Raw genomic sequence first — 21,239 nt, 5'->3', positions numbered from 1 at the left:
TTTGAATTCTGCTTTGCATCAATTTGGGTTAATCAGGCTGGAGGGTTCCCCCCGCAGTGCGTTTCTGTGCATGGCTCTAACAGAACCACGAGTGAAGCCAGGCTGGGGGGGGGCCTGAGGTGAAGCTGTCAGGAGCCTTCCCAGGCTGCAGGTTGGGTCCTGGTGAGGCTGGTTTGCCAGGTGAGGGAGCTGGAGCTGGAGCTCCCCTTGCTGAGGTGCAGCGTGGAAGGGATTTCTTACAAGGTGTGCCTGCCCTGTTCCCGCAGCATTAGAATTAGTTGTAATTAAGTGGAGGTTAACCTTTGTGCACGCCGCACATTAATGGAATGTGTGATTAACTTATCTTGCAGCGCTGCAGGTTCTTGAAAATGACTTGGAAATGAATGAAGCTGCGCATGTGGCTTGAATTGTTAATTTACGTTAATAGTTTGGGTTTGAGTTAATTAATTTCAAATGACAGACCTTTGATCTGTTCTTCTCCTACAGCTCCAGCTGTACCTTTCTGATTCTCCTCCCTTTGTAGCAAAACGAGTGGGGCAGAAATGCACAACGTGATGAAAGCACACTGAGTGCTGCCTGCACTGCAGCTTGTACTCGCCTTGTGCTGTGGGTGGGTGCTGCTGGGCACCCCCCTGCTCTGCACTCTCAGGTCTGTGCAGTGTCCCTGCTCCTGCTGCACCCCATAGCCCATCTGCACTGCCCCACTGCTCTTTGCTGCAGTGTGGGAGCTGCCTGGGGCTTGGCTGATGGAGGGAGCTCAGGTTCTTCCCATCCCAGCCTGGGCCCTGCTGTTTGGGTTTGCTCCTCCTGGAGATGCTGTGGCATCCCCAGCGTGGGCAGGAAACCATTCCTCTTAAAGCCCAGCATGTTCCTATGTGCTCTGCAGCTCCTGACTCTGAACACGAGCCCTGTGCTGTTGTGTTTGCTGGGGCTGTTTGCTTTGGCTTGAGGTCTTTTCTGTGCTTCTCTCAGTTGGGTTGCCCAGAGCAATGTGGGAAGAACTAATTCCAAGCATGAAGGTTGAGCTCGTAGCGCTTTCAGACAGGATTTGGTGGAGGAAGCCATGGGGTCGGAGGCCATAGCACTGCTGCCCAGAGCTGTGGGGGGATGCCCATGGCTACGGATGGGCCCTGGGCAGCCTGAGCTGGGGGGCAGCCACGCTGCAGCATGGAGCTAGGTGGGCTGTGGGGTCCTTTCCCACCCAAGCCGTGCTCTGCTGACTCTTTGGCTGCACGAAGCAGGTGGCAGCCCTGGCTGGGTGCAGCAAGGTGCCTGGAGCTGCAGGATGGCTGCGCTGTGCCAAGCTCTGCCCTGCAGCCAGCAGGACCTTCCTTCCGCTGCGTGGGGTTGGAAGCTCCCCGACCTTCAGTGCGGATTTGTTTCTTGCTCTTTTAACACATGATTGAAAACAGGCTGTGGGAGGAGAGCCAGAGCACGGCTGTGCATCTGCCGGCATCAGTCGGGAGCGCTTCTCGAGGAGCCGGAGCAGAGTGTGGATGGGAAGGGCTGCTCTGGGTGCTGCTGATGGGTTGCCAGCCTGCCTGGAGGTGAAACCCAGCCGTGCGGTGCTGCTGTGCTGTGTAAGGTGGGCTGTGCCACTGTGCTGTGGGGATGGAGGGCATCAAAGCAGAGGAAAGGCAAAAACCTTATGAAATCTTAATATCCGAGGTGCACGTGACCCCTTTATCCATCTTTAGACATTGGGCAAATATGGAGGAATATTGGATAAAACACTGCAAATATTTGTAGTTCCCAGAGAAAAGAGAGCTGAGAAACTTGAGATTTTCCTTTTTGTGTCACACGTGGTTCTTTATTTTCGCTCTGCTTTTCAGGAACAGAATTGAAGCCCCCTGTGGAAGGGCTGAGCTGTTCCCTATGGGTTCAGTTCCCTTTGGGGCTCTGCCACTGCCTGCAGCTCACAGCCCAGTGACACTGCTGTCCCATGCAGGTGGGTGTTGAGCCCTTCACCCACGTGCTGATGGTGGAGCATCATAAAGCCTGGCCAGGTGCTTGTGGAGCTGGTGGAAGGATGTTCATGGTCCAGCAGCCCCCCTTGGCAGGATGCTTGGTGGCTGCAGTGCATTAATGGGGGTTGGGATGCCCAGGAGCTGGCTATGGATCTTATGGTGTGTATCTGCCTGCAGCTCCCTGTGGGTGCCGAAAATCGGGCTGCTATCAACTTGTGGCTGCAGTTTATGTCTAACCTTGGTCTCAGCCATGTATGCTTCATGTGAAGGGCCTTGGAGAAGTGCGAGGCCTCGGGAGCTCCCAGCAATCATATCTGAAAAACATGTGTCTCCTTTTCTCTTTTTCACTTTGGGTTCCTTCCAAGCTGAGTGCTTTGGGGGTTTGCAAATGTCAGGAAGCAAAGCTGGAGCTTACACTGGGATCACAGTGTTTAAGCAGAGCTCTCTGGTGCGGTGCTGCCACAGTGGTGCTCCCCAGGCAGAAGTGTGGTTGGTTTTCCTGCACTGGTTGCACGTTGGGGTGGTTGGCAGCAATTTAAGCCATGCGTGTGCTGTCGGTCAGAGCAGAGGGGACCCATGCAGTGGTGTTGGTGCTGGGTGAGCCCATGGGAATGGATGGCAGTGCACCAAGCAGCCAGAATTCATGCACTTGTTCTCCAGTTCTGCCCGAGCAGATGGTGTCTGTGTTCAGGAATAGGGCTTGGGTTTGGTTGCCCATGTGTGGGGTTGTGCTCTGATCCTTGGAGGTCTTTTGTGACTTGGGTTCAAGCTTCCTCTGCTCAGACTGGGTTTTGCCTCCTGCAGGAGCCCTCAGTGGGAGGCTGGGGTGTGCTCTGTGCTGCTTAAATGAACTGCTGTCACTTAATGGGGTGACCTCACAGAGGAGCTCACTGAGACGTTCTTGCTCCCTTCAACCTGAAAGTGAAACGACCTGTGAGAAAGGAAACTCATCTCTGCTTTCTTAGCTGGTTTTTCCCTGGGATGACACCTGCTCTGGGCTGCTGTTTCCTCTGTCGTTGCTGCCACTTTTGTGTGGCTCCAGGTTCTGCTGCTGTTTGTGCTGTTTGTGCAGCAGGGCGCTGTGTTTGTGGACAGCAGTGTGAGTAGTGAGGAACGGAGCACGCTGGGCTCGAGTGACCGGATCGTGTTTCTTGCAGTGGGAAGGAATCCAAGAACACAAACTTGTTCCCATTGTTTGCTTCCATGCAGCAGAGCGGGCTGCAGCATTGGGGCACGGTGCTGGTGCACATGGCAGAAGTGCTGTCCCTTCCTTTGGGGTGCAGCGTTCTTCTCACATCCATCCCTGATCCCAGCAGCTGCCCATCCAGCCCCAGCTTCCCTCAAGGTGAATGGAGGCACCTGGGGAGCCCCTGCGCTGTGGGACGTGCAGCATCTCTTCCCCTGGTTGAGGAGAGCTGGGATGGGGTTGGCCAAGCATCCACGAGGGAGCAGCAGCAGAACCAGCCTGGAGAAACGCTGCTGTTTGTGCTGTTTTTGTTGTAAGTCAATGATTTGTTGCTGGCTGTAATAGCAGAAAGAAGAGTATTTACTCAGCTTGTTTGGGCGGACGGTAATTGCTGGGTAAGGAACTGTCAGATGGGAATCAATTAGAGGCTTCCACTCTGGAGTGAGGGATCGTAGCTGACATCTGACATCCTGTGACACCAAGGACAATGCTGCTATTTATACAGCTTCCCTCTGGCTCCTTCCCTGCTCCCCCGTCATCTCCTTGGCTCTGATTGCAGGGCTGTGACCCTCTGTCTGTTGCTCCCAAAGCAAAGTGCTCCTGCGCTCCTCCTGTGCTTCCTGTGCAGAGCTCTTTGTTTGCATGTGGTGTGGGTGGGTGGGATGGGATGGGGACACCTCTCCCTTCTCTCCCTGGGTTGTGCAGCACTCACAGAGGGTTGGCTTTGTGCCGGGGCAGCTCGGTGCTGGTCTGAGTGCATGCCCTGCAGGTGGGGATTGTTGTGTGGCTGGGGACACCAGTGCTGCCTGTGCTCTGGGTTTGTTGCTTTTCCAGTGGCATCGTCTCCTCCTGCTGCTCTCTGCTTTGGCGTGCTGGGCAGCAGTGGCACAGCTCTGCTGGGAGCAGGGGAGGGCTCAGCAAGGCGGGGGTGATGGCTGTGACCAACAGCTCCTGCTCTGCTGGAGGCTCCTGTTGGGGCAGTCATGCTCAGCTGGTGTCACCATGGCATCTCTGTGCCTACAGAGCAGCTCAGTGAGTCAGCGGGCAGCGACTCAGGGCAGCCACCATCCTCCAGCAGCCCTATGGCAGAGGGGCTGGGGCTGTGCCATGCAGTGTGCTCAGCAGCCTCTCACTAAGGCTGGTGCTCACACCCCACCTGGGGCTTCTCCCTGTGGGATCTGCAGGGCTGTGGGCACTGCTGCAAGGACGGCAGCACTCCGGAGCTCTGGTGGCTCCCCGTCCTACAACCACAGCTGATCCTGGCCTGGGAGCAGCCATGCAGATCTGCAGTGCTGTGCAGGAAAGGTTTGCACTGGGCTTGCTTCTTTATTTTTCCTGCTTGGTGCCACATTAACTGCTCTAAAGAGCTTGGACACAGTGAGTCCTGAATATGAATGCACTTGTAGAGGAAGCTTTTTAGCAAGGTAGCATTTCATTTGGTATTCTTACCTAGGGACTTAATTTTGAGACTGGCTCGGGGCTCTGAGGATGTGCACTTGATCTTATCTCAGCTGCTTTCTCTTGTGTTTTGTTGTTTGGTTTTTTTCCCCTCCCTTTTAATGATGCATAAGATAATTTCAGCCCCTTCTGACTGATGACTTTCCAAGTACTCTCTGCTGTAGGTGCACAACTGTGCTGCAGCCTCAGCTGCGTGGCATGTTCTGTGCCATGTGTGGCAGAGCTGGACTTTGCCATGTGGGGCACTGGGGGTGCCATGTCCCTGCTGGGCTGGGTTGGCCCATCACGCTCTTCTTCCTGGGCCAATGGCACGTCCTTTAGTGCAAGCAGCCAGAGCAGTGAGATGGGCAGAATGCTCTTCTCTGTATTTTAGTTCTCATGGGCACTGGTGGATTTAAGCAGCGTTAATGAGGGTGTGGGGGAAGCGCTTTGTGGTGGGTAGTGAGGCTTCTTGCTGCGGGGTTTTGCTTAGACAAGCAACTTTATGGAATCTGGGAGGACAGCTGAAGCTCTGGGCTATAATTGATGCTGGGATTACTCCGTATGCAGGTCAACAAAAGGAAATAATTGTGTTTGTGTCTCGTTGCCCTGCAGTTCTGCACGGCAGCTCAGCGGTGAAGGAAGAGCCTGAACAAACAAGTGGTGGAGCAGCGAGGTGCTGTGATCACAGCGGCTGCCTGCTGAGGAAGTTTGTGCTCGTGGGTCAGCAGTGATGTTGGCTGCATGGGGCTGCCAGGCTCAGGCTGGCACTGTCATCCAGCACAGCCTGCCATGGGCTCTGTGATATACGTGGGAAGGAGGGAAAGAAAAGAAAAGCCACTTTGCTGTCTGTCCTTATGCTCTCGGTTATTGCTAAGGGGAGCAGAGTGGCTCAGACTGAGCTCTCCCACACTGTGGGTGAAGAGAGGAGGTCAGCGTGGTGCAGGTGGGAGCCCCTCACCCCCACCTCAGGCCCCATCACAGCACCCCACAGCTGCTGCTGCTTTGAGGGCTGCTCTGCGCTCCCAGGGCTTGGGGAAGAACCGCTGCAAGGACCCCTTCCTAGCAGCAAACTGACACAGCAGAAATGGAAAACCAAAAGGGCTCTTCTTCAGTGTTTACTTTTATTTTTAGAAGCCAAAGAGTGAGCGGAGCTGTGGGAGGAAACGGTGCCTGAAGTTCATTCTCCCCCCCCCTCCCCAGCCCTGGTCAGGAAGTGCGCACTGCACGTGCTTGGCTGGGGATGCTCTCAGACAAAGCCCTTCTTGATGCTTGTTGCTTCCCTGCCTGCGGGCGGAGGAGTTGTGGCTGACACTGCTGGGGGAGCACAGCTGTGCCGGGCTGCTTTGGTGGCAGCCCTTTGTCCTGGAGTGGGGAGAGCTTCTGATCTGTGGCTCTCTCAGATCACAGGAGATCGTGGCTGATGCGGTGTTGGTGAGCACAGGGCTTCCATCCCCCCTCCACAGTGCAGTGCAGAGCAGCTTTTCCATTGCTCCTCTCCCCGGGGGCTGTGGTGTCTGCTGGGCTCTGCTGCAGCCCCAGGCCTGGTGCTGGAAGGGATGAGAGCAGCTCTGATTGCTGGTGCTGGAGCCGGGAGCGTGCGTTTCCAATGAAGGTGCTTGATTGGTGCGCAATGGGCACAAACCTCCTTCAGTGACTGCGGATTAAAAGCAAGAACAAACAACCTGCGTCACCAGGAGCTCTCACATAGGACTGTATTTCTTCGTGGCAAAAGGGAATTTTCCTTCCTCCTCTTCCCCTGAAGCGGCTCGTTTCTGTGCTGCTGTTGGCTGTGCCCGCTCCATGAAAGAAGTGGAGTCATCAGGGCACAAATGAGCGCCCCGCACTGTGAGCAGCACACGAGGTTGAGCCATAAAGGCAACAACGAGCTGATGGACGACCCGAAGCTGTATGAGCCCAGCTCTGCAGAAGGCAAGCGTGACTGTTTCCATAGGGGTCCTGCATGGGCTGCTGGGTGGGTGTGCGTTGGTCCTCATTCCATGGGCTGGGGGCTGGATTCCCCCTGGGAAGCTCTGCTGTGAGGCTGTGGGACCAGACCTGCCCCAGACGCCTCTTTTGGCTGCTGGGCTTGTGTACCTGCTCCAATCAAAGCGTTCCCTGGGCTGCAGGGAGCGGCTGCGTCATGAGCTCCCCAAACCCCGTCCCGTTCTGGATGTTAATAACAGTGCTGTGCTGAGGATGGCTGGGAAAGGCGTGTGCCACGTGGTGTCAGCTTCCTTTTCTAGGTCATTTTAAGGTAAATGAAAGGACTGCTCAGCTGACACGACTTCCCAATCCCTAATTCATCTGAGGGATGCCTGCGTCGGGTAATGAGCTGGAAGCCTTTCCCAGTGCTTAAGGGCATTGGCAGCATCGTAAATAACATTTCCCTGGCACCTTCCTGCACACCAGACGCGCTGGTCAGTGCTCCAACCACTTCCTTGGCTGCAGCCTTAATTCAGCAGCAGGAAGGGCTCCCACCTGACAGTCGCTGTGCATTTCTGCATCGCTTTGAGGAAGGCAGTTCCTGGCCAGATGCTTTGTGCTCCTTCAGCCCCGCAGCCAACACGGGAGCAAAGGGGAGCTGTTCCCTTGGTTGCGTGCATTCATACACACGCAGTGGCGCAGTCCTGGCTCGGTGGGAGCAGATTGCTTTATCAGCAGGTGTGGCTCCATCGTGGGGTGAATCCACGCCAGGCAGCTCAGTGATACGCACGGAGGGTTGGAGGCTGAAAGCAAAGGGGCTTTGAGCAGAAAGACTTGCCAATAGGGCGCTGTTGTGATGTGTGGGAAAAGCCCTGAAAGGCCTATTTTTCATGGGATTTTTTTTCCCTTTGTGGTCTGTCATGGAGGAAGGCTTTGTGCTGAGCTCCCCTCGCTCTGTCGTTGTGCATTTCCCTGCCCTGCCTGTTTGCTTTGCTGTAGGTGGCTGCTGCTCCTGCCTGCTGCGTGTGGCGTCTCATCTCTCGCCGTTCCGGGTTTCAGGCTAATGAGAATCCGTCCCTGTAATAATAAATGGATGTCAGCATGCAGTAAGTAAATGTGTGGGATGTTCTTGCCAAGCCATGCATATTTATTGAGGTCAGCAGGAAGCCCTAATATATCTGTCTGCGAGTGCCAGGGAGGGAAGATGTATGGAAGTACGAGCACGTAGCTGTTGCTCACGTATCTTTCTCTTGTTAAATAAGGAACTGATATAATCAATTAATGAATGTAATTCCTTTTCAATCCGGTGACTGGCAGTCACCCAGAAGGAAGGTGGCACGCACCACTTGTTTCTCAGCTGGATGTTGGTGGCACCCAGCAAGCTGGGGGGGTTTGTGTCCTGTATGGGGGAGCACCCTCAGAGCTGGGCAGTCCAGAGATCCTGGTGGCACTGCTGAATGTTTCCCCTGGTGAAGATCTGTGCTGGGATCCCCTGGGAGCAGCGTGTGGGTGAGGGCACACAGGTGGGCTGTGCTTGTCCTGGCGGCTCCATTAACAACAGGGAGAGGGGAAATGGGAGAAAACTTGTTGTCCCTGGGGTGGGGCGTTGTGGTTTTACATCTGGAAGTCATTGCTGGTGTGGATGCAAAGTCCAAGTGCTGGAAGGGATGGGGCAGGTTGGGTGTGAGAGCAGAGCATGGGGATCTGCTGGGCTTGTCCCCAAGGAGCTGCTGCTCCCAGCTTGGGGTGAAAGGAGAGTGCGGGTGATGGATGGCTTCAGGTGAGGTGTGCCCAACCCTGTGTCTCTGTGCTGAAGGACCCTGTGTCTGTGCCGGAGCTGGGACCCCTGGCTCTTCCCACGGGTGGGCAGAGTGAGGAGGGGGGAGCGCTGGTGACTTCTGCTGTCATCTGCACGTGAGCTGCTGCCCTCCATGTGGGAAGCAGCCCCGAGCGCAGGTTCCAGTGCCCGAGCCATCCCGCCTGCCTCCCAAAGCTAACTTAGCCTGGGCTCACACAAAGGCTGATCTGTCCCCGCCTTGGCATGGCTCATCATGGGCCGATGTTGGCTTTGTGTGCTGCTGGCCCGTGGAGCTGCAGATGGGGCGGGTGGGATCTCAATGCTGGGATTGTTTGTGGCCACCCCCACCCTGGTGGGGCTCTGGGCAGAGTGTGGGTGGGTGTGAGGGGCTCTGGCATCCCTCTGTGGCTGTGCCGTGCTGCTCCTGCCCTGCAGTGGTGAGGGGCTGAATGCAGGGACTGACCCTTGCTCTGCTCTTCCCATCTCTGGATCTGCTTGTGGCAGCTCCTCAAGACTGGACCTTTGCCCAGTGGCCGTAGTGATGGGGATCAGGGCTGTGGTTTTAGCTTGTGCAAACAAGAGAAGGAGTTTTGCAGAGTCCCTCCTTCCCATGCTTTGGGCAGGAGTCCAGCCCTGTCCAATTTCCTCGTGCACATCCTGCTGGCTGCTCAGCTCTCCCTGGAGCTGTGCCCCATGTGTCCCATAGAGAGGGGTGAGCACCCACCAGGGACAGGGGTGCAAGGTGACGGTGTGGCTCTGCAGCTGGCTGTGCTCTGCTTGGTGTGTCCCTCAGCCACAATGCTGCAGCTCAGTGTGCTGCCTGCTAGCAGCAGCTTTCATAGCCCCGGGTCCTTTGGGTATCCCAAAAGCAAGCTGTGTGTCTCAGGGATGAGCTGTCTCCAGCAAATCATCAGTTGCTTGTACAAGAATCCTCTGGGAAGATGGCTCTTTTTGCAGAGGGGTCAGCTGTCACCCCATGCCCTGCATCACTGCGCTCTCTGCACAGCCACCCCTTGCTGTGCTGGACAGGAGATGGGTCTCCTGGTCTTGGTGTCCAGTGCTGGGAAATGCAGCTGTGATGTCCTGGAGCTTTTCCTGCATGATCCATCCCTGGGCTTTATGACAGGGGGAAGAAACAGCCCTGCGGAATGGTCTCAGTTTTTGTTTATTTCCTCACCCCCCTCCATGTTGTTGTGACCTAGAAATTCCTTGCTGGGTTTGCTGAGCTGGCTTAGCTGAGGCCTGATGAATTTCTGGGGGATTAATAATTCAGTGACTGTGGGGAGGGGGACGGTGGCTGCTCTGGGTGCACGTGGAGCTCCCAGTCCCATGGCGTGGGGTGCCCGGCCAGAGGGACTCTGCCTGCTGCCACCTCACGGGTGGGACACTGCCATCCCCTGCAGCCCCAGCCAGAGCACACTGTGAGCAACCTGCCCTCCTGGAGCCCTGGTTTGTTCCCCTAAAGCAGCGCTGCTGTGCTCGGGAAAATTCCTCCTCTATACAGCGACAGCAGCTATTTTTCAGGTTGCAAATAGCTGCGTGCCCTAGAGAGCGTATAAGGGAATATGTTTCCTTGATCTCCACAGGTCCTTGATGTGCTGCTGAAATCAGATCTGCTATTTAGCAGGTTGGCTCTTATCCCTTTCTGTGCCACCCTGCTTCCCTCGGCTATTTTGGGAGGAAGGGCCGCTGTCAGCAGCAGCTGTGCTGTGTAGGGTCGTGCTCTCTGTGCTTTGGGGCTGGAGCTGCGTCCCCGTCCATCAGTGGGGTTTTGCTGTGAACACGTAGCCCTGTGCTTGTGCAGGTTGGCTGTGCTGGTGTCAGTGCTGTGCTGGGAGCAGCCCTGGCCGTGCTCAGGGTCATTGCACACCGTGTTTTCAGCAGCGTGGCCAATAGGCGTCCTGCAGCAGAGCAGGGCTTTTGCTGGCAGGAAGAGTTGTGCTTTTTTTGTTCTTGTTTTTTTTTTTTTGTTGTTTTTTTCATTGCCTTTTGGCAGAATCCTCGCAATAAGCTGTAAATGATTTCATTAATAACCTGCAAAGAGCTGCTCGCCAGCTGAGCTGTGGGATCTGTCTGTGCATTCGCTCCTGGACTGAAGGAGCTGCCAACAAAGTGCCAGTGCTGGAGCTGCCGTGTTGAGCTGCTCGGTGCTGTGGGCAGAGCTGCATTCAGCAGAGCCAGCTGTGCTGCAGCACGGCCGAGTTGGGGTGTAGCTGAACAACTGCTGTTCCCCCAACCCCAAAGTCCTGCTTCACTGCTGCTCATGGGCTGCCCTGTCCCCCGCACAGGGACCAGCGTGTGTTTGGGCATCTCCAACCCTTTTCTTGCTATAGGAGGTCAGCCCGTGGAGCAGGGCTGAGGCTCTTTACTGCCTTTCCAGGGTGCCAGTCACCACAGCCCCTGAGGTGTGGGGTCTCAGCTTGAGTTTTTGGGGAAAATCGCCCCAGGTGAGCCCTGCATGGATGGTTTTGCTACACCACGAGCTCTGCGGATGCAAACACAAGCTTTGGCACCAGCTCTTCGGTCAAGTTGGGTGTTTTATAGACTGGGTTCAGCTGCAGTGAATGCTCTCTGGGGACACTGGAGCAGGATTTAATGCAGGCAGTGTGCTGCTGCAGCACTCAGAGCAATGCAGAGCTTGCCAGAAAGAGGCATCTGAAGGTGGCTATGAAGCTGGGGGTATCCACAGCATATAACAAGATGCTTGAGCACGGGATGTCCCACTGGCCCTGGCTGAGCATGGTGGGATTAATTCCTGCTTGTCAGAAGTGCCAGCTCATGCTTTGGCTTCCCGAGCTCCCCAGGCACTAAACCCCCCCTGCTCTTCTCTGCCAGCCAGGACCCTGCGAGGTGTTGGAGGTTGGGGCTGGAGGCCCCGGGATGCTCTGCTCCTTCTGTGGGAGTGGGGCCGTCTCACTCTCTGCAAACACGGCTGTGTCTGCACACACACATTCCTGCTAATGGAGCTGCTGCTTTACCCATTGGTTCCTCTCACTGGAAAAGGGCTCACGAGAGCAACTGCAGCTTTCCCTTTGCTCTACAGAGCCTATTTAGTTTGCACATATTGCCGCAATGATTGTGAGATTTCATCAGATGAGCGGCGCATCTTTCTTGATAGCCCATGTAATTTCTTCCAGAGGGACGCATTGCATTAAATCTTTAATCCAGCGAGCTGCTGGGGGAGCGCCGAGCCGCCCCGCGATGCTGCTGATCTCATACATGGCCCTGGTGCTATTCTGGAGGCTTTGCTGTACACAGAGCTGGAGCTGGTACTGTGAGAGCATCGGTGGTGAAGGGCTGCGTTGCTCCTGTGCTGGCAATCGCCTTTGATATCTCTTTATGGAGATGTGGCTACAGAGCCATGTGTGGGCCCCAGAGCAGGGGCAGCCCCCTGTAACTGTTGGGCTGTGGGGTGGCTCCGCAGGGAAGGAGCCCACAGAGACCCTCTTGGGTTGGAGAGCAGTACCTGCAGGATATCCAGCCCCAACTGGAGATTGCATAACCAAGCTCATGCTGAGTTCTGCTTGCCTGGCTGTGACGTCTGGAGCCATCCCTGCGGCTCAGGCTCTGCCCCATGTGGGGTCAGGATCACAGAGCTCAGCAGGGAGCTCTGCTTGCGGCTGTTCTCAGCCGTGATGCTCCTCACGACTCCCCACTTTCTGCCCCCACGAACATCAGGTAACAAGGGACCATCACATCCTGCCCAGGGCAAGGCAGGCACAGTGAGTGGGAGCTGTTGGTGCTGGGGATGCCGGCTGCTGCTTGGGGACCCTCTGGCTGTGCCAATTGCTGCCCCACAAGTACCATGGCTGTTTGGGCTGCTGGCTTCTCGCTCCTCAGGGCATTGCATTGTGTCATGCAGCATCTTGGTGCCCTTTTGCATCCTCTGGTCACCCTGAAGGCATCCCCCTGTCTGGTCTGTGCCTGCTGGTGGCTTTAATTCTTCTTCGTGCTGGGGGAGTTTGGTGTGACTGGCTTTGGACTGAAAGAGTCAGGGTGTTTCTTTTCCCTTGGATGTTATTTAGGTTCTGTGCTCTGTTTGGCAGTCCTGAAGGTTTTAATTGCACAACGAGCATTTGGAAGTTTGCTTGTTTTTACTTTATTTTAATTAAATTGCTGGAACCTGGGGGGAAATCTCCCAGTTTAATTTAAACAATCAGCCGAGTGCTGAGTAAATCCAACACCCTCCGATGATGGCACCGCTCTGAGTTCTGGTGTGAGAGGTTAAAGTTGTCCTTATCTGTGCTGTGAGAAGAGAGCTGCGTCCAGCCACCATCTGGGAAAGGAGCTGGGTGGGGTTTTCACGCTGTTCTGACACAGAAACAATGACTGGGTGATGGGGAGAAGGAACCCTGGGGCTGACAGTCCCCGCTGGGCTCTGTGCTCCGATGCTGCCCATCCCAAAGCGCTCAGCCCTGCTCTGAGCAGTGCTTGGCAGCACCCAGGGGTGGCCAAAAGGTGCCGGCAGGGAGGGGCTGGTCTGTGCAGGGCTGCTCCTCACCAGGTGGCACAATGGCTGTCCTTGGGCACAGCTGGCCCCATGGATTGCAGCCCTGCTGCTCTCCAGAGCTTTGTCGCTCGATACAGATTGTTATTCTAAGGAGATCTGGTGTCGGCTGGGAGGTAATTACAAAAAATGGGCTCCATTTGCTGAGGTCTTTGATCGTGCTGGAAGGTTTTCTGATTTTTGCTTTGGCTTTTGCTAAGGCTTTTCTTGGGGGAGTGGGTGGGAGGGGAAGTGTAACAGTTTGGGGCACGCTGAGCTGTCTGTTTCCCAGCTGGGAGATGATGTGTCACCTGTTGGGCAGGGTCTGGGGGTTTGCATGAAGACGTGGAGCTGAGCCGTGGTGCCCCTTTGTGCTCCTACCAGCTCCAGCCTCCTCTGGTTGCTCTGCCTCTGGTTTTTCCTTTTGCTGCTTCCTCCCATCACATCACTCAAGGCCGGGTTGGATGGGCCCTGGGCAGCCTGGTGTATCATTAGATATGGGGGTTGGCAGCCCTGCCTGCAGCAGGGGGGTTGGAGCTCCATGATCCTCGAGGTCTGTTCCAACCCAAGCCATTCTGTTCTCACTGTGCCTGTGTTTGATGCTTTCTCTCATCCTTTTGAACTCAGCAAACTCTCTTGCTGGGGAAAAACTGACTAATTTTCTCCCTTTTTCCCTAGCAACCCCCTGCTGCCCCTTCCGCTGCATCCTGCCCTTATCTCTCCTTGCAGGCTTCAACAAGGTGTCCCTGCCCTGTCCAAGGAGCAGGCACCAGGGCAGGGCTCTGGCAGCTGCAGGTGGAGCAGCTTCGGCTGCAGGGTGCTGCACTGCATCTGGATTGCCCAATGTTGCTATTGCTGACTCTTCTGTGCTTTGTGCGCAGGAAAGTGGGCCAAATTGCAAGGGACGGTGTGTCTTTGAAGCCTCTCTCCAACTGACTCTGTGCTGTTCCCAGGGAGGAGGATGTTTTTTGCAGCACATCTGGATTTGCTGCTGGAACTGGAGGTTTGGTGCTGGGTGAGCTCTGAGGCGGCCACGCGCCAGGCAGACTCAAACTGACACAGTGGTTGATGCCAGGTATCAGCCCTGAGATTTGTGTGCAGTGCCATAGAAGTGACAATTAAAGCAAAGTGCCTTGTTAGTCTGAAATTATAGTGCTGCTCCTTCTCTGCTTTTTATTATGACTATATTAAAATGCAGCACTGCCATAGGGCTGTAGCTGCTCCATATTCAAATCCCCCTCCTTTAGTTGATTTCAAACATTTCCCCTTCTCCGGTCACAACAAACCCAGTGTCAGTTTCATTGATGAAGGTGTTGAAGAGCATCAGTCCCAGCACTGACCCCTGAGAGGCACCACTCATCATTGATCTCCACTGGACATTGAGCCATTGGCCACCACTCTCTGGGTGTGATCTCATAACCAGTTCCTCACCCATCAAATCCATCAGCTGTCCCTGGGCTCTGTGGCTCCTGGTGACTCTGGGGGTGCAGCTCAGTTCTTGGTTTGGGGATCCAAAAGCAAAGCTCTGCAGGAATGGTGCTGGCATCATCTGGCGCCACGGGAGCAGATGAAGCTGTCAGCTCCATCTGAGCAATGCCCTTTCCCTCCTTCCCTCGCTGCTGTGGAGGAGAGCTGTCGGAATAAAAGTTGCCCAGGGAAACAACAGAGCATCCAGCTGCGGGTTGCTCAGCAGCACATTGATGGGGCTGCAAGGAGACCCCTGGGGTTGGGGCTGGAGTCGTCTCCAGCAGCAGGGATGGTTTCCAAGCCCTGCACCTGGGCACCCAGCATGGGGCTGATTCAGGTAAAGGAGCTGGTAGCGCTTCTGCCTGGAAAATGGGCTGTTGTTGGTTGCAAACTGGGACATGTGTCGCATCCCATGTCTGTGCTGCCTTTACCTTGTTGGAAGCGAGGGCTTTGGAATGGGAACTGCTGATCTGTTGCCCTGGTGGGTGCATGCTCAGGAATATGGCAGGTCCAGACACCATGGAATTCTCATGGCTTTTTTTTCCCTCCAGACACAGGTGTGAGATGCTCGTGCAATGTTCTGGTGGGTGTTGGGGTGTGTGAGGCTGCACAAAGTCCCAGCCCCTGTGGATCTTCATTTCTGCTTTACCCTCTGTGTTCTCTGCAGCTCTTCCTTAAAAAGAATCACAAAACAACGAAAGCAAAATGACATACAAACTTAACCATGGTTTCATGTAAAGTTTCCCATTGTGCTGTTGAGTGGCAGTGGGAAGCTGCCTTTCGCATCACTGAGTCCACGGCTGCACCCCCAGCACAGCAGATTGCTGATGTGAAATGAGACTCCAACAGCATCTCAGCAGATTGTCTCTGCTTAATGAAAGGAGCAGCACTCGTCTGGGAGCCGGTGGCTGTGACAGCCCTGTCCCCAAGGGCTGATCTCAGGGCCCGGGGGTTCTCCTCTGCCTCGGGAGGAAGGGAACAACCTTCCTTTGGCCTAAGGGCACCGGGATGGGGGGAACGGAAGGGTGTAGGAGAGATGGGGCTGCAGCTGGTCCTGCCTGGACGGGGCAGTGGGATGCGGTACTGGGGGCTGCAGAGCAGCAGTTCCCCTCTGGTACCTGTTGTCTGTCACACCTGGAGGTGTTCATGGAGCTGTCCTGCTCTGAGCCTGCCAACATCAGCCCCTTGCCCTTGCTGGGCCGTGGGGTTCCAGGCTGAGCACCTCGCTCCTGGGAGTGTGTGTCTGGTGCACACAATCCTCCTGCTTTCTCCGCGTTATTCCACGTTTCCCTGTTGTCCCCCTCGGAACGACGCTGCTTTTGGCCTTTGCAGACGCGATGCCATTTGCAAAGCGGCGCTAAGCACAGCGGCTGGAGGAGCGGCTCCGCGCCGGCATCGCTCCGTTCGGAGGGAACGAAGGGTCGGCGTCGTGCCGGACCTCGCTCCGCATTTTTCCTCCCCCCGCTCCCCGCTGCAGCCCCTGTTGACCGATCCCCGGCCGCCCCGACACCGGCGTCGGGCGTTCGGTTCGTTCGGGGCGCGCTCTGCCCGGTCTGTCCCGCTCTGCTCCCCGCTGCACCCCCCCCCCCCCCCGCTGCCCTCCTTCTCCGTCTCGCCTCTCTCCTGAATAGTAACAGGGAGCCGATAGGAGCCGGGGGTGCGCAGCGGCACATCCAGCCTGTGCTGCGCCTTCGCCCCGCTCTCCGCCGACGCGCTGATTTTGGGGATCCCCCGGCAGCGCTGGAGCCCCTCGGGGCCGGTAGGTGGGCGGCGCGGGGGGGGCGGGCAGGAGGTTCTCCCCCCACCCCGGCGGGGCGTACCCCGCTGCTGCTGGAGGCATCGGACTCGGAGCGGGGAGCCGAGGGAGAGGAGGAGAAGCGGGGAGGAAGGCGGCGGGGCGGGGAAGCGGACTGTCGGCAGCGGATGGCTCCGAGCGAGGAGAAAGCAATGAATGATTTGCGTTGTTTATTTATTTATTTATTTTAACATGGCATCCACAACGCGGGGATCGAGAGGATGCGAAGGCAGCTCCCGGATCTGCCGCCTCGGTTAGTGCCGCTCGTCTCGGCCGCTTCCCCGAGGGTCTGAGCGGGCACCGCTGGCGGTTTCCGTCCGCCGGCCCTGGATGCTCCTCGCTGGCTGCCCCTGCTGTTGCTCCTCAGGGCTGGAGTGGCGTTTTGAAGCCTTTTTTTCCTTCCCACTGCCCAGGCGGCGCCAGGATCTGAGGATGCAGAGCTCCCAACGGGGGAGCTTTGGGAGCAGGATTTCCCTCCGAGTCCGCAGCTTCCCTCTGCCTGCTGCCAGCGGGAGAGGTGCTTTGTGCCGGAGCTCGGGAAGCAGAGCCCAGAGGTGACCTCTAGATGGATCAGAGCTGCTCGTGTTAAATGTCTGTGCCTCTTGTGCTCAGGTGTTCCGTGACGAGCTGGAAAATCGTGTTGGGTAGGTGCTGCTGGAGGCAAAGGGTTGGCTTCTGTGTTGGAAAACAGGGAAGGAGGAGAACTGGAAAACTCTGAACAACCACAAGAAGAACAAGTGGGGATGCTCTCCACCTCCTGTGTGATCTCTGTGCCATAAGAACAGACCCTCTGGAAATCCATCCGACCAGCTGATGTCCCAGGCATTCACACTGCTGCTGGCCTGGCATCCATCCGCTCACCCGGCTGAGGACCAGCTCCCTCATCTTGGGCACCTGCTGAGCACTCGCTTTCCACAGGGGCATGCAGCCTTGTGCCACCTCTACCAAGGATCCTTTCCAGACGGCATTATTATTTTTTCTCCTTCTTAACTCAGCTCTGTAGCAGCTGCCACGTTACAGCAGAGCAGCACGCAGCCCTGAGCTGCCGTCGTGCAGCCTGGTGCCCACGGACGGCTCAGGCGGGCAGTGACCTCACCTCCCGGCTCCAGGGCTCGCTGCGACTCCTGCCTTGAGCTCACCTGTGGACCTGCAGCTCTCCTTTCCTGCTCCCACCCCTGATGGAGCGTGCAGGGCCACGAGTTGGGACATAGCATGCGGGACGTGGTGGGAGCGGTGCCCACGGCTGCTCTGGGAGCTGGCGGGGGCCATGGCTTCATTTGGGAAGCTGACGGAGTACTTCAGCCTGAGGAAGTCGAGGACAGAGCTGCGCTCCGAGCGACGGGGCCGGCGCAGTGGGAGCTGCTGCTGTAGTGTCACCGAGTGCAGGTATGGGGTGGCAGCCCCTCCGTCCTGGTGTGGCTGCAGGGTGGGACTCGTGGCCCTTGCTGCGCTGCTTCCCCGTGCCCCCCTCCTGCCACCAGGGGCTGGGGATGAGCCAGGAGCTTTGCAAGCAGCGTCTCGGTGCTGCCTGCGGTGCCAGAGCTCGGGATGTCTGGTGTCCTGTGTCTCTGCCCAGGGCACGTCCAAGGTGTCGGTGGTGCATCTCGGGTGTCTGCCATGTGACTGCCTGCACGTATATCTGCCTGCTTCTGTCTCCTGCTTTGTGCTGTGCCTCCTCACCCAGCCCCTTGTTACAGTGGCGGGGCTATGCACCACAATTGTCCTTCTCTCCATCTACCCCTCACCCTGTTGCATACAAAACCCATAGCTACAGAGCCAGCAACAGGTTGCTCCATAGGCAGAGATGGAAGCCTGTGTGCTGGGTGCCCTGCCTCAGCCCCTGCAGGGAGGGGTGCGATGCTGGGGGCTCACACCCCATGGCATGTGGGAACACCTCGCTGTTGTTGTGGTTCTTTGTAGGGAAGGGCTGTTGCTTGAGCTGGCACACAGCTGCTGTCCCTGTGTGCCAGCCCAGGCAGAGCTGAGTCTGTGCCAGGTGGGGCTGACATGGAAAAACAGCACTGAGATATCCACTCACCTTCTTCCCTGGTGTCTGAGCATCTCGGGCTCTGCTAATGGTATTAAGGACTTGGTGATCTGTTTGCTTGGGCCCCTCCTGCTGCTCTGCACATCACACCAAGCTGGTGAGGCACACGGTGCTAGTGCTGCTCCCTTCTGCACTCCACAATCCCAGAGACATCGCCTCTTCCCTGCTCACTCAGCATGGCGTGTTGTCTCCAGAAGCCTGGAGGTGCTCAGGGCTGAGCTGAGAGCTTTGTTCTGCTCTTCCAGGCAGCGCAGTGACAGACATGGAAGCCGTGAGCCCTGGGTTTGGCTGTGCCAGTGCAGACTGTACGCGGGGATGGTGCGGGCACTGCTGAGCACACACATCCCCAGGGTTTGCTGACATGTAGCTGAGCACTTTGTGGACAGTGAGCATGTGCCATATAGCTACCTGTGCCAGCAAGAGGGCAGCAAGGTGATGCTCTCGGGGCCCTGCACTGTGCCACTACCATGCACAGGGTGCTGTGTTCCCAGACCTGGTTACCCATATCAAGGGAGATGTTGTGTTGCATCGCTCTCTCTGAAGCACTAACAGCAAAGCAGCACTGCTGCTGTGTGACTCATGTCCCAAACTTCCTGGGGTGTTGCTGGGCACAGCTGCTCTAACACTTACCCAGCACATGGGTGTGGGGGTAACTGGTGGAGCTCTGCCCCATGGTTGCTGGGAGCAGAAGTTTCCCCACGCAGCCCAGCAGCCCCAGGGCTGGCCCCAAGCAAGGGCTGCTCCTGCTGGTGCTGTGTCTGTGCCCTGGTGACACGCAGCTGCTGATAAGACTCAAAATAATTGTTGGTTGAACCATGGGATGCTCATGAAATCAGCTCATGAAAAAAGCTCCTTCTTCACTTCTACAAGGCAGCGTGGATGGATGAAACATGGTGCTCCTGCATTTTGGGCAGTGCCACCCCAGGGCGGCTGCATCCCCCCCAGCTCTGCCCAGGGTTGTTGTGGCTCGGGGCGATCGGCTCCGGGTGCTGCTGGGTCTCAGCGAGCAACACCAGCACACAGGGTGTGCTGCTTGGAGTTATTGCATTCCAAATATAGCAATCCCATTCATTCTCAGAGGACCTACAAGATATCAGTGATGTGTAGTCGTGGTATTAAGTAATATGCCTGCATTTTTAAATGACACCCACAGAAAAAGCAGTGAGTGCGAGGCGGGTTGAGTAAGTCTGCTGGGTCTGGGAATTTATGTTGTGATCCAGCAGGGCCCAACTCGTGCTTGGACGGCTCACATAGCAATATAGTACCTTCTTGCTCCACGCTATTGGCCAAACCCAGTGCTCACAGGTGTTGCTCAGCCCCCTCGCTTTGCTGTGAGCTGCAGTGCAGAGCCGTGCTGTGGTTCACATCTCATGTGTTCATGTCAGCAGGGGCTCCTCCACCTTGAGAGAAGCTGTGCTGTGCTACAGGTGCCCACTGCATTGAGCTGAATGGGCTGGCAGGTCTCTGGGCTGGGGGCTGGTGCACCCAGCAGGCAGCACCTCCCGGTTCTTGTGATGGACTGGGAAGGTCAAGCAGAGCCAATCCTTTAAGCAAGCGATTTATTCTCTGCGACTTTTTGCAGCCTTGTAGGAGTTTTATGGCAGAGCCAAATGCCTGAGCTGAGCGGCTGTGGAGCCGTGCTGGTTTCTGCACTCTGAGAGTCTGCACTGTCACACAGGTTCATTTCTGGAGGCTGCAGTGCTGGGCAAAGGGGCCCTGAGCCTGGGCAGGAATGCAGCAGGGGCTGCATGCAGCAAACAGGGCTAGATTCTCTGCTTTGTCTCCCGGTGCCAGCATTGGGGTGCTCACACCTGCTGTTCTGCATGCCTGGCGTGGAGCAACGAAAGGAAAAGACAAAATACAAAATAGCTGACTTTCATTTTGTTATTTTTCATCTGAAAGGACTGGGCAGCATCTGCCAAGTTCGTGCTGCTTCCCAAAGTGGGTTGGGAAGGAGGAAGGTACAACCACAGCTGGGACTCGCTGTGTGTGCACAGTGGAGGTGCCTCCCAGGCTCTGTCTCAGCCCAGGCAGGTTCCTGGCTGCAGATCCCAGGTGCTCCTGGCCCTGCTGGAAGGGAGCGAATCCAGCAGCATTTCATGAGATAGTTAATGGGTTTTGGATGGTTCCTCAGTGGCTGCTGAGGTTGGGCTGGACCTGAGAGCAGCGCTGCCAGGCAGGGAGGGCAGCAGGCAGCGTTCTCCTGGCAGGATTGTGCTCGGTTGCTTTGGGGTACATAAAAATATCTCTCCAGCTCTGGCAGTTTGTCTGTGCTCAGGCTGCGGTTGGGAAGAGGAGGAACTGGCACGTTTGGGGGCTGGAAAACTGCACCGAAGGCACAAACCCTGTGTGAGCAGCTGGAGGGTAAAGGTGGAAGTGGGTCTTAAACCTCTGTTTTACAGCCCTGAGAGTCCCCAGGGACATCATGACTGGGTCCTGCCATGTCGCAGTGCTGTGCCTGTCGGTCGGTGCTGGCTGGTGGAGCTGGGTTTTAATAGAGAATGTGAGTGAGGTGCTGGGGAGTGCTTGAGTCTGAGTGAGAAGTTTGCACCTCACGCTGCCCAGAGGTGTTTGTGGCAGCTCTATGTGAGATGTGGCCGCTTCTGGCTCCAACACCCGCCTGGCTGAGCACATCAGGACAGTGTGTGGGTGTGTGTGTGCACCTGCATCACTGCCACAACCGGTCAGTGACACCTATGGAAGGAATGAACAGTAATACCAAAAGTGATGGACGTGTCCACTGCTGACGCGTGGAAGCGCTCCGTGCTGATGCTGAACCGAGCCAAGCTGGAAATAGCCCTAAATCCCGTGTCAGTGAGTCAGCCGCAGCCTGCTGGGCAGACTTGATCCCGCTCAAGTTCCCTGCTGCAGACTTCAGTGTCTTTAGGACTCGGCCCCCTCCCTTGTACCTGTGTGTGCTGTGGGTGCTGGCTGTGGTGCAGCTCGCAGGGTGCTGTGGGGCTGTGCTCTGCGGCCATTCTGTGCCTCTCCCACCTGGCTGTGGGTGAGCTGAGCCCTTCTGCCCCATCACTGTGCTCTATGGCTGTGGGGGTGGTTCTCTGCCCCCTCCTGTTCCCGTGTGTGTGTCCCCAGGGTGCTGGGAATTCTTGCTGCTTCGGAAAGGCTGGAA

At 56.5% G+C, this 21,239-nt stretch overlaps 1 protein-coding gene across 6 annotated transcripts in view; it reads left to right on the top strand.

Annotated features, from left to right (window-relative positions):
• The window catches only part of LOC107320959 (ankyrin repeat and fibronectin type-III domain-containing protein 1-like), a 106,577-nt gene that overhangs the window by 4,290 nt on the left and 81,048 nt on the right, over window positions 1–21,239 (top strand). For 2 of the 6 annotated variants that reach the window (XM_015877372.3, XM_015877370.3), the window contains exon 1: window positions 16,311–17,448. The exons of 2 other annotated variants lie outside the window; for them this stretch is intronic. In XM_015877372.3, the coding sequence (XP_015732858.2) occupies window positions 17,330–17,448 (119 nt within the window). In that variant the 5' untranslated portion in view covers window positions 16,311–17,329. Of the gene's footprint in view, window positions 1–6,382; window positions 6,523–6,838; window positions 7,623–16,310; window positions 17,449–21,239 lie in introns of those variants that run through there. 2 more of the 6 variants (XM_085514389.1, XM_015877371.3) reach the window with 2 other exon arrangements.

This window comes from Coturnix japonica, chromosome 13 (assembly GCF_054131305.1).
Source record: "Coturnix japonica strain WE chromosome 13, WE-NBRP24, whole genome shotgun sequence".
Lineage (NCBI taxonomy): Eukaryota > Metazoa > Chordata > Aves > Galliformes > Phasianidae > Coturnix > Coturnix japonica.
Note: the sequence above shows the minus strand (reverse complement) of the source record. Positions and strands in the feature narration are given on the sequence as shown.